The 11,884-nt window shown below is 46.3% G+C and overlaps 2 protein-coding genes across 3 annotated transcripts; both read right to left on the reverse strand.

Moving 5' to 3' along the window:
* Window positions 1–1,289: 1,289 nt before the first annotated feature.
* LOC125688986 (serine/arginine-rich splicing factor 7-like) lies at window positions 1,290–8,373 on the reverse strand. 2 transcript variants are annotated; one of them, XM_048935709.1, is made up of 9 exons: window positions 8,221–8,373; window positions 7,607–7,787; window positions 7,292–7,468; window positions 6,297–6,371; window positions 6,059–6,160; window positions 5,256–5,309; window positions 3,103–3,147; window positions 2,482–2,517; window positions 1,290–1,599 (listed from the first exon to the last, which is right to left on the reverse strand). In XM_048935709.1, the coding sequence occupies exons 1-9, from the start codon at window positions 8,240–8,242 to the stop codon at window positions 1,575–1,577; spliced, it is 717 nt and encodes a 238-aa protein (XP_048791666.1). In that variant the 5' UTR covers window positions 8,243–8,373; the 3' UTR covers window positions 1,290–1,574. The 2 variants fall into 2 exon arrangements, with proteins under 2 accessions (XP_048791666.1, XP_048791668.1); XM_048935711.1 differs by lacking the exon at window positions 3,103–3,147 and having other exon boundaries at window positions 8,221–8,370.
* A 751-nt stretch (window positions 8,374–9,124) lies between these two features.
* Window positions 9,125–11,066, reverse strand: GEMIN6 (gem nuclear organelle associated protein 6). Its single transcript, XM_048935712.1, has 2 exons — window positions 10,742–11,066; window positions 9,125–9,725 (listed from the first exon to the last, which is right to left on the reverse strand). The coding sequence occupies exons 1-2, from the start codon at window positions 10,867–10,869 to the stop codon at window positions 9,350–9,352; spliced, it is 504 nt and encodes a 167-aa protein (XP_048791669.1). The 5' UTR covers window positions 10,870–11,066; the 3' UTR covers window positions 9,125–9,349.
* Window positions 11,067–11,884: the final 818 nt, after the last annotated feature.

Genomic DNA, 11,884 nt, shown 5'->3' on the forward strand with positions numbered 1-11,884 from the left:
GGGGCTGCTACAGGCTATGTTTAGAAGCATCCAACTTCTGAATGTAGTATGGAGCACTCATGGGACATCCTCGTGCCTTGTGGGGAGGTAGAACAAAGGAGGCCAGGGGCAGGAATAACACACATCCATGCAGTCAGGAGCTGAAGGCAGGTGATGCCCATGTTTCCTTTATCATTCCTCTAAAACACCTCCTGGGCTGCTGTGCCACCTTACTTCAGGAGGGGTTTGATGTGGTAGTGCCTCCCTCCTTCTCACAGCCTGACAGCTCCCCAGAAGCACTAACCTGTTTTATGGGGCACTTATTACTTCCTTTAGCAGAAGGTGGCTGCATTGGGCTGATGTGGGGACATGCTAAAGCCTTTATGCAGTATAATTGTGACTTGTTAAAGTATAATCTCAGTTTATGGGTTTTGTTGTGGGGTTGTTGTTTTTTTTTTTTTTACTTTTACAGAGATCTGGGGCATTCGTACACAGCATACTACCTTTTAAACACCACTATATGCATCTCAGGTAACCATTTATGTTTTTATGCTGGTAACCATTGCCCTTCTGTGCAACATCTCTATTTTCATAGTACCAGTTTTTACCAGCTACAGCACTCCAAGGGCTGGAAAGCCATTCTAATGCCTCAGGTGATTGGAGGAGGAAAAGCCAGAGCCCAGCTGCCACACACCGCCCAAAGCACAGGACAAACTCTCCACACTAGTACTGAGCTGCATCTGAGTTTCCTCTGGAGTCAGTATCTAACAGGACATGACTACATGAAATCCAGGTGACTGACTGTGAACAAAGCAGCAGTGCTGGTGCTAAGTGACTGGGAAGCACGTCTCACCCCTTCCAGCAGTGCTCCCGGTTTCACATGGAACGCTTCTGTTCCATCACTTCCAGGGAGCTGCCCCTCAACCAAATCTTGGCAGAGGAGCAAAGATGTCTGTAAGAAAAGCTGTTTTTCCTCCTAGAAGGACTACCCAGATGCATTTTTTTCAGCACTGGCTCTTCCACCTTATCATAAACATCAATCCTTCCCTCCAAAATTGTAGTGCTTTCAACTGTTTGGACAACTGGAATACAAAATGAGAATTCTAAAGTCAGTTACTTCAGTGGGTTACATCCCCAAATTATTCCAAGTACCTTGAGTTCATTGGTCCTTTAATCAAGAGCAAAGAAAAAACAGAAGGCTCGTATTCCTTGTGTTTCCGTGCTCAGCTCACGGTGCCCAACAGCCTCCTGGGAGTCAGTTGCTTTAGTCACCCAACGAGTAATGAACAGCAGGGTTAGAGCAAAGTATCTCTTAGTTAGAAATGCACTGTTTATTCCAATGCACCAAATACAAAAAGCCCTATATTTCCAGATCACTGAACATTAACACAACAAAGGAGTTTTGCATTAGTCTACTTTTAAAAGATCCAAATTCATGCCTGCTGTTAGGCAATAGAAACAACCTTCTAGGACTAAGCCCTTGCGTTTATAAAGACACCACAAAATCCCTTATAATAATGTAAACAAAATAAATCTTCTTCTTAAACTTTAACCTTTTAACTGGAATCCACTTTTTCAGGACATGCATTCCTCCTTCAAGGGCTTCCTGATGGTGAGTGACTGAAAGAGAAACAAAAAGGAGTAAGGACGACTCTTACAGCCAAAGCAGCTGAAAACATGCATGCTGCTCCAGGTTTCCTTTGTTTGGAAACCAGTCCCCTAGATTGCCTCTATCCAGAGTTTTCATTTGCAGCTCAGGGGGGTTAGAAATGTTCGGTTTTACATCAAGTAAATTCCAACTTGAAACATGAAAGGGCCAGTTAAAATGAGAGCCAGCTATGATACCTAGGGCAAGACAAGAAGCATGCTCAAGAAGAGCACCTGTGAAGCTCCAGCCATGCACAGATGGATTCTCATCTGCTAAGGTGAAGTGGGCTATAATCTACACATCTCCATTTTGGAGCTAGCCGTGAGGCTGCAGGTCAGGCTACTAAAAGTCCACTGTCTTCATCCCTGGTTTTGCAGAGGAATTTGCTTCTTTCTTACTTCAGCGTGCAGCTGTGCTGTGCTCTTAACCTGAGTTAAGAGCCAACTGTGAAGATTCACCAAGAATTGAATCCTGCCAAATACTGGTGGTTTCCTTCCTACTTCATCACCTCCTTTCCAGCTGTGCTCAGAACCATTCTGTTTCCTCTGTTACATGCTACATTTTCCTGCCTTTTCTATTGTCCTTTCCAAGTTTCACTGAAGTAGGTTACCTTAGAGGATTCCAACTAGCAACAGTAAGTGGACACAGGACACCTACACTAGAGTTATTTTCTAGAAACAGCCTTGTTATGAACTTGTGACTTTTAGAAGAAAACACCCATGCAAATTCAGGTTTTAGAGTTCACAAGGAAAGTTCATGATTTTATTTTTGCAGAAGTTAACCTATATAGCAACCACTACAGACACCAGTTAGTTCAATGTAATCAGATGGTGTACTCTACTTTTTTTTCCTACCTTCTCTTTGGAGATGGTGATCTGGACTTTGAGCGACTGCAAAAGAAAGAAAAAGCAATGTGACTCTTCACATAGTAACTTCCATGCACTCAACACTTCTGACCAATTTAGAGCAGTAAGAACTCTGATATTTTTTGTGTACAACAGATACCACCCTTAAGGCTGTTGACAGCAAGTACGCCCAATTTAGACTTACTTTAAGCAAGAAGCTGCAATTGAGAGAGACAACTGCTGAAAGCTGAAGCCCTCAGTAGAAAGTTGCCATAGCTTTGAAGCAGCTATAAAGTGACAACAGGGTAGTGAAACAAGTGAAGAAAAGACAGGACTGAGAACACTGAGGGGGCAAGAGGTGCCCCAAATCCTGCCAAAATACTTTAGCATCATAGTCATGGGTTAGACAAGAGCTTGCTAGAACCAACAATCCTTCTGGAAGAACTGCGGACCGACCCACGAAAATCAGTTATAGAAAATAAAAGTAATTTAAAAAAATATATATTTAAAATATGATTAAAAAACAGTTATTAAAGAGGCTCTTCTACATGCAACTGAGATACTGGTCCAAAAAGATTCGGAATCATGTCCAAAAAAATTACTGAGTGCTAGTTGTGTTTATACGCTCACCTTTTAGCAGGTAAGCCAGATTTAGATCTACCATGGGACCCAGACCTACAATAGGAGAAAAATAAAGCTCAGCAAAGCAGCCAGTGGCATGCACATACAACGAAGGTTAGCTTAACCAGCAACAGCAATTTCACACTACGTAGCATCACGAACCAGAGAGGAATGCTCCGCTCTGGGCTGGAGGCCGTTCTTCGTGACATTGCTGAAGAATCCTTTAGCTCTTACTGCAGAGACTCCGCTTGTCAGGAAGCAACAGAACACACCCAAGAAGCTCCCCAGCAAAGCTTTGGCGACCACTTCTACAAAATAGGAGCCCCACCCACCCCCCTGTCCTTTTCACAAATGGAGGAATACTTACAAGTATCATTTATGACAAGATTTTAATTAAACATTCAGCCATGTAAGAGCTGATGCATTCTTCAGTTCTCAATGCCACTTTCATTCACGTAAATTAAACAGTTTTCGTTTGCTATCCCAATCAAAATAGCATTTTAGTTGCATTACATACATGGCTACAAAGACTTCGTAATTTGTAAACTATTCTTGGGTCATCTTATGGCTTGAGATCTAAAACTTTCCTCATGCATTCTGCATGTTAACACACATATTCAACAGTTTGCTGTGCTACTTAGGATGTAATTTTCATACGTGCAGCAGAAATGCTGTCACAGCTTGGAGCAGTAATTGAGCACCTGGTGGGAAGGCAGGGCCAACCCAGGGGAGCTCAGCTGCATGCAATGTACCTCATTGACTGGAAAGGGAGGAGCCAGGATCCAGCCCTTCCCAGACCTCATTTAAGGGCTGGCAGGGGAGGGGAGGGGATCTCACTGGAGATCCCTACCTGCCAGAGATATTCTAGAGGTAAGTAGATTTTCTTCCTTCATTTCTGTGTCTACAGCTGCTGCATTTGGGCTTTTTTTGCTGCAGCTTCGGATTGTGCCACTCAGCTATTACTGCTGTACTTTCCATCATGTTATAGCATTATGATGCTCTTTTGGCTGTTTCTTTTTGAAGACTGGAATGTGAAGCTTTCTGATATTCTGTAATATCACACTGCTGAATTCTGACTCTTCAGGAAGACAATTTCCTTGGTTTTTTGCCTGCAACTGTTCACAGTTGCTGTTATCTTGCCTATTATTTTACTGAAATGCTGTGCCGATGCTGTTAGCCAAGTTAAACGATTCAGTGCAATTGCTTTTAACCATTCCTGGTGGTTACACTGAGCCGTCATCTGTATCAGTAGCTAACGCTGTAACCAGTTTTCTTATTGCCTCCAAGATCCACACAACAGTTCTTCACATCTACCCAGAACATGTATTTTGTAGCATGAGCACAACCTCACTGTAAGAGGCACATCAACATGATTAGTGCCAATCGGAGGCTTTAGAAGTAAGACAATTTACCCTTTCCACAATGGTTCTGTAATTCTAGTCTGTAACTACACCACTGTTCATCACTGCAGTTGCACGCACATGAAATCAGCATTTCAGAAAGTGTCGAGCATCTCCTGTGCAAGAACTGGACCACTCCAGAAGCAGAAGTTACCAAGCAACACGGCAGCATCCCTATCTACAGCAGCCTGCAAGCTGCACTTGGCTGGAAATCTTCTGCATCACTAGCATGTAGGAGCGCTGTGTCAGGACAGCTCTAGGAGTAAGCAACCACCACCATCCCTTAAAGAATCAGCATGCAGCCAGTCCCCTAACGAAGCCTGTCTCACCTCTTCACCCATTCTACAGTAATGGTAAGTGGTAAGCAAGAGCTGAGTTCATAGTATGAATCCTGTCACTGCTTATATTCAGCATTTGGGATTTAAAAAATACAACAAGAAAAAAAACTATGCAACATTTCCTGCAAGTTCAAGCATAACCAACAAACAGCTTTCTAAACCTCTCCCCACAGAACATAATTGCAGATATATTTTTGCTTATGGCTGTAAGCATATATACCTGCAGCCACAGAATAAAGCAAACTCATGAATTACGAGACACACATGAATGTTATGGTCTCTAGAAAGATGTACAAGAAGTGCAAACACTGCTATGCTGCACAACCTTCTAATCCCTTCCATGGAACAAAAAGAAAAAATAAAGGGATAGAGGGAGAGCACTCTTCAACTGCTCTGTCATAAGAAATTAGAACAAGCACTTTACCTGCTTCGAGGCCATACAACAGACCGAGACCTTGAGCGTGATCTGGACCTAGATCTAAAAAAAGAGCAGTGAGAGATCAGCTCTGGTGTGTGACTCGTGCAGCTGAGATCCTTCAGCGTGGTTCTCTGAAGTCATCAGTGTAACACAAATAGCTGAAGTTACTTAAGTTACTTCTTCAAGTTACTGTCAGCTACAAAAAGTACAGAGACTCAAATAAGGTAATATATTTCCTTAGTATAGATAAGGCCAAAGATGGAAAAACAATAGATGCCTATGGAAGAACAATGAATGCTCCATCCCTGGAGGCATTTAAGGCCAGGCTGGCTGTGGCTCTGGACAGCCTGGTCTGGTGTCTGGACCCTGCGGACAGCAGGGGGGTTAAAACTAGATGATCGTTGTGGTCCTTTCAAGCCCTGCAGGCCATTCTATGGTCCAAAACTGACAATATTGCTAGAAAGCGGCAGTAGATTCTGCCAGAAATATCACCCACGTATGAAATCCCACTGCCACAGTTAACTAGACATCATTACTCTCTGTATCACTTAAGACAAAGTAGAAAGCCTTAGCCAGATATCAAAATCACAACCTTAATTTCAATGCAGTGTGAAAAACATCAGAAATGGCAGTTTTGAATTTACAAGTACAGGTTTTTAACTTCAAAGTCAATGTTTACATGAGCTCTGGCGTTTCACTCCATGAGGCTATCAGCACGACAGACTGCAAAAAATGTAAGCACTAATTCCAGCTATTACATCTCTTGAAGCATTCTTTCAGCAGCACTGTGAGCTCACAGCATCACATACCTTGATCTCCTTAAAGAGCCAGACCGTGATCTGCGAGGTGAAAATGATCTATACCTACGAGGAGAGATTGACCTGGACCTGCGGTAGGAAGCTGACCTTGACCTACAAAAAAAAAAAACAAAACACAAGCTATCAAAAGTATTTTTCACAAAGGATGCAAAGGGATATCCTTCCCAAATTGAAGGGAAAAGTAAAAACAGTAAAATAAATAACAAGGTCGCTGCACTTGAAATCTTACCTCCTACCACGGCTTCGACTGCGTGAGCGAGAATACCTTCTTCCTCGGGACCTGGAGCGGGATCGAGACCGGGACCTGGGTTTAGGTTAGAGAAAACACGTATCAGAAAACAGCCTCAGCCAACAGTGCTCGTGAGGCCCTGCTGAAGTCAGAATTTTCAGACAACTAAGAAGAAAAAAAAAAACAAAAACAAAGAAAACAAAACAAAAACAAAACCACACCACTAGCATCTGTCAGTTGGAAAAAATGCCTGGGCCTACTTGTCTTGAGCATTTTTACTACCTAGAAAAATGTTAAAAGCTGAATTACATTGCAGAATTACATTAGAATAAAAAAATACTGTAATGCGTATTTAAAATAAACCTTGCAAGTTTGCAGGTCGACCCTCTTTGGCCCAAGGTCTAGCAGATCTAGACGATCTAGAAGTATCTATAGCCGATCGCTGCATCTAGGTGTTCTCTTCAATCTAACGACGATCAAACTGACAGCCCAATGAGCCAGGGTGAGGCTTGATTGACGCAAGAAGATTTTTCTAGCTGGGAATGTGGTCAATCTGGTGTTCCTCTTTCTAAACCGGAGGGGGGGGGCCCCAATTGAAAGCCAAATTTACTGTTACGGCGGTCACCGTCTCAAATTTTCTGCCCTTAAAGAATAAGGTCGAGCTAGGTGGAGATGGCTCGAGGGGATCTGGCCTCTTATGCTGATCACCTCAAGGTCTAGGAGGATCTTAAGTGTCGGATTTGCAAGGCGCCTCAGCATGAAATCTTAAGGCTCGTGACATTCTGAATCAAGGCGACTGACTCAAACGAAGAAACCTGAAAGGTTTTGACCAGGTTGATTATTAAGATAGCAACATTTGATATGTATTAGCAACAAACTGTGATATACACCTGTTGACTTATAACATTAAGAGTTAAAACTGGCTTTTTGTTCACTAAGAAGTGGTACACAAAGTGAACTGGCGAAGCAACCCCGCCGCTCCATCCCGCCCGTACCTGCTCCTCCTCCGGCGGCTGTAGCGATGGCAGTCGTAGGCATAGTGGCCTTTCTCACCACACTCATAGCATCTGTCGTTGGGGTCGAAGGGGCGCCGCGCAGGAGGCCTGTCGTAACGGGAGCGACGGGGCATGCCCGTCGACACTTCCACTCGAACTCTGGAGCCACAGATAATCCTGCAAGACACAGCTCTCGTTAGTCACTGCTTTTCTGCCTGACTCCCATTTCACAGGAGCTGATACTGCTAACTGCTGCAGGCCGACGAGGTCAGGTGCTACTGACAGAACAGCCAATGGGCCTCGGCACACACGTACTTCCCATCGAGGCCAAGCACAGCATCTTCAGCATCCCTCGGGTCTTCGAACTCCACGAAGGCGAACCCCGGCGGGTTCCTGGCGATCCACACGGTTCTCAGCGGCCCATAGTAGCTGAAGGCTCTCTCCAGCTCGCCTTTGCCCGCGCCCGTGCCCAGGTTCCCCACGTACACCTTGGTCTCTGCGCAGGGAAAGTGGCCATGTCAGCGAGCCCGCCGGCGGCATCGCGCAGGCGCAATGCAGGGCACGAGACGCGCACGCGGCGCGGCCTCCCCTCCCCCCGCGGCCCGCAGGCGCCGCCATCTTTAACGCCGTCTCCATTTTGCTGCCCTCCCGCCAGCGCCGCGCCGCCCGCCCCTCCATCACTCTCAGAGCCCGCTTCCTCCTGGAGAGCCGACCCGCGGCCCCAGCCGACCGGCAGCGCCGGGGGCGCCCGCTCCCCGCCCGCCTCTCCCCGCCGATCGTCCTTACAGCCACCAACCGACAGTGGCCGCCTCCCCACTCGGCCTGGCCCGAGGCAAACCTCCCCAAGCCGCCCATCCCCGGTGCCAGCGGCAGCCCGCTCCCCTCCTCCGCCACGCTGAGCTTTTCCCCTTCGTCGCTGCCCGCCCTACCATAACGCCCGTAGCGCGACATCGTCCCAACTATAGGCCGAGCCCCGCGCGCGTCCCTGAGAAAGAGGGAACCGCCTGCGCGCCGCACCCCAACGGCCGCACGCTGGGGCGGGGCTCCGGTCGCTAGAGAGCGCGGGGCGGGAGGAACGCGCTGCTCGAGTGTTCGCGCAGATCGCGCGAGAGCTGCGGCTGCAGTACTGCGCGTGCGCAGGACTGGGTGTATATGGCAGGCGGACGGGCCGTGTCGGGATAGGAAGCGGGAGGTGCTCCGGGATTCGGGTGTGCGGGGCGGCCGCTTCGTGGCGGAGAGTGTGGACCGTGCTGTCTTTTTGGAGCGATCGGCAGGAACCTCACCGACTCGAAGTACTTCTTAACGAACCGCAGGAAGAATAAGGAAAGCCTTGTGTTAATGAGGACCTGGGCTTTTTAGAGGCGTTTGTTTGTGCCGACTTTTTTCCTTTAATAATCATACAGCAATTACTAAATCATGCGTTGGTGTAAAATAGTGCCGAAGCCTAAAGCAGAAACACCAGGTTCTTGAGCTGTAAGGAATCCTAAGGAATGAGGTCCTGCCAAATGCTGCTGCTCCAAATTAATGAATGCAGATAGGGAGCAACGTTGGTAAAACCTGCTTCTTGCTGCTGCGTCTTCCTGGTAATTTCACACAGCTTGCCCTACATTAAAGGTCGTGTGTTAAAACAAAGACTGCTGTAGTAAAAAGCTTTCTCAAAACAGTCTTTTGGTTTGATAAGTCAGAGTCCTTTTGGAAAAAAATACTCTATGGAAGCTGTTCAACTAAGCGTGCAAAGACGTCTCCATTAGAAAAGTAATGACGTGAATGTTAGTCAGATGAGTACCATTTATGTTTCTCATCTATCATCTTTCACAATGCTGTTTAGAACAATGACAGTGATACAGCAGTTTAATGTGTTACCCATTTGTTTTAACTAAACATAACAGTGCATGCTTTGTGCTTTTTTTGCTTACATCACTTGTGTCCCTTCTTAAAGTACAAAAATCAGACAAAGGCACCTATACCCAGCACTTTTGGAGAGAGCAGATAGCAGATACAGGCACCCAGAGCAGTTTGTGAGGTGGGGTGTGCAGGCCCAGCTGTTTTAGGCAGGTGTCACTGCTGCTTTTCTAGGTAGCTCTGTACCAAGCCTTGAACCCGAGACAGGATGATCTCGTTGGAGCTGCTGCACTCCTCTGGGCTGTATGGTGGGTCGATGGTTAGCACCCCTGCCACGCACAGCGTTCTGCCCGATTCGCCTTGCTCTGTTACAGGGATGTGGTTTGTTTCCAGCCACTTTTTCAAGTCGTTCTTCCTCTTGTGGAGCTCCTCTGGGCTGTAAGCTTTAGTTTCCTCAGGCTCAAATATTCGGGAAAGCCGTGCCTTCATCTCGTCATCTGCGTCTTGCATTATATTGACCTCCTGGACAGCATGGCCTAACACAACTAAAATGGACACGGGTTCATTCTCCGGGAAGTTTGCAAGGACGACGCTGTCAGGGAAAGAGGAACATATGATTGATTGTGCTTAACTGAAGACGAAGAAACATGGCCTAAGAGCCTTGGAGATGACTGCTCAGAAGCCCTGGTGTAACCTAGGCTTTCAGGCAACACTGACAACCCAGCATCTTTCTTAAAAATAGGCTATTCCTTAAAATCATGCAACTGTGGGGCCTGGAATTTGAGACTACTCTAGGTACCAACAAGCAAAGCCTTACATTACAATAAAAAAGGAAAAAAGTAGAGGTGGGTATCGGAATCTGGACTGGGAATCTGACATTTATGGGCAGCATTCCAACCGTGCTTAAGTCTTCAAAAATTCAGAAACAGTACCTTCATACAGTCAACACTTGGAAAGCTAATAGTGCAATAGTGGAAGCTCACAGTGTAACATTGGAACTTATTAATGATTAATATTTAATTATTGGTCAAAGAGTAATATATTTCTTCTCTTTTAATGAGTACTGCTAGCTTCTTAACTACTGTAGCTTGAGTTCTGCAGCAAGAACACACTGCAGCATGGTCAGGCTCGTGATGCAGCTGTTTAAGACTGTTTGCTGTTCTTTTCCTAAGGACACTTATATTCCAGAAGTCCTAAAACAGAAGCAGGAAAACAACTTATACTTCTAGAATCTCCTCCTCACATATCATAGAAAATAATCAGAAACCACTTTCTTCCTTTCGTGGAAATTGAAATTCCATAATTCTAAGCCAGCTACTTACTAATATGCTGTTGCCACCTTTAGTGGAGAGAAAGGCTTTTTGTGATACGTCCACTGAAATACGCCTTGATTTTTGCCTGAGCCATCCCTCAAATCATTCACAGCTTAACAGACCTTTCCTATCAAAAAGGCAAGCATCTCCACAAGAATATAAGCACACCAGAGCTACTACATAGATGAAACAAGCAGGTTTTGCTCCATGTAAGCTTGCTTCAGTCTTGGGATCTTATTTTCCTGAAAAATTTGTTTTCTCTTAGCTTGAGGAAAACGAAAGTTCTGATACTTACCTGGCAGAAATTGGATCAACCGTTAAGACCCATCCTTCGTATTCATTTTTCTCATCTGCTGCAACTTTCACCCTTTTGTTCACATAGATCTCCCAGTCTAGAGGGCTTTTCTTTTGCCAGTCATTCATACCGGCTACACTTGGCACCTAGTAAACAGCCAGATCAACAAGCAGAAGTACTGAATCCCCTCGCTTTGCCCTTCTCATCGGAGTTTGTCTCCAAGTAAGGATCCTCCGTGCGTTTTCAGCCCCATTCGCTACTGCACACGCGAAGCTCCCGGCCCCGCCGCTTCCTGCCGCCAGCCCGCCCCCCGCGCGGCTCGTTTGAAAGCGCGGAGCCCGAGGACCGCTCGGAGCCGGAGTGTTTTGCGAGCGTACGTGCATGCACGACATTCGTAGATGACAGGCGTGAGGCCAAGCTGCGAAACGAGGAGCCGTAGCGCTCGGTGCAGCCGGTGCCCTGCCTCCGCCGGGAGGCTGCGAGCCCCTGGCTGCAGCTTGGGCCACCTGCCGACAAACGGGGAGATGCACGGGGTGCGTGAGGGTCGTGGCGGCTTTGCTCAGTCGCCTTCAGTCATGAGTTCTCTGAGCGAGCTTTCCCGGGCAGCTGCAAACGTGAGCAACTCCCCGCCATTCCAACCTCCTGAGAAGCTCAGTGTTTTCAGACCGCCTAATGAAAAGCTTCCCGGGGATGAAGCAGTACAGGAGATTAAAAAATACCAAGGGAGATAGTCGGTACTCTGCAGGTTGAAGGGGGTAATTTGGTTTCTTCTTGTAAAGTTTCCAACCCCAGCGTGGTGGAAATTGTTTAGGAAGGAGCTAGCGAGGTTACCCAGCTGCTGCTTTCTCTCCATTTATTCTCAAAGCAGAGATCAGCAAACACGGCTGTTCTCGCTGTAAGCGTGAGCATCAGGGGAAAATCCCGACTCTTGTTTGAGAGAAAAGCAGCAGACGAAAAGGAATGTAGTGTTTTTACATGTGTTTTCACATGTAGGTAACTACAGATTGTGCATAGAGTCCCAACAGGTGCCTTTCTTGATCAGATTGGATTTCCTTCAAAGTCATTACTGGGCAAAAACCCCCAAGCACCTTCAGTTTTAACTATCGTTTCGTTTCAACCCCTGCGGCTTTTTGTGTTGCTTTT

This window comes from Lagopus muta, chromosome 2, assembly GCF_023343835.1.
Source record: "Lagopus muta isolate bLagMut1 chromosome 2, bLagMut1 primary, whole genome shotgun sequence".
Lineage (NCBI taxonomy): Eukaryota > Metazoa > Chordata > Aves > Galliformes > Phasianidae > Lagopus > Lagopus muta.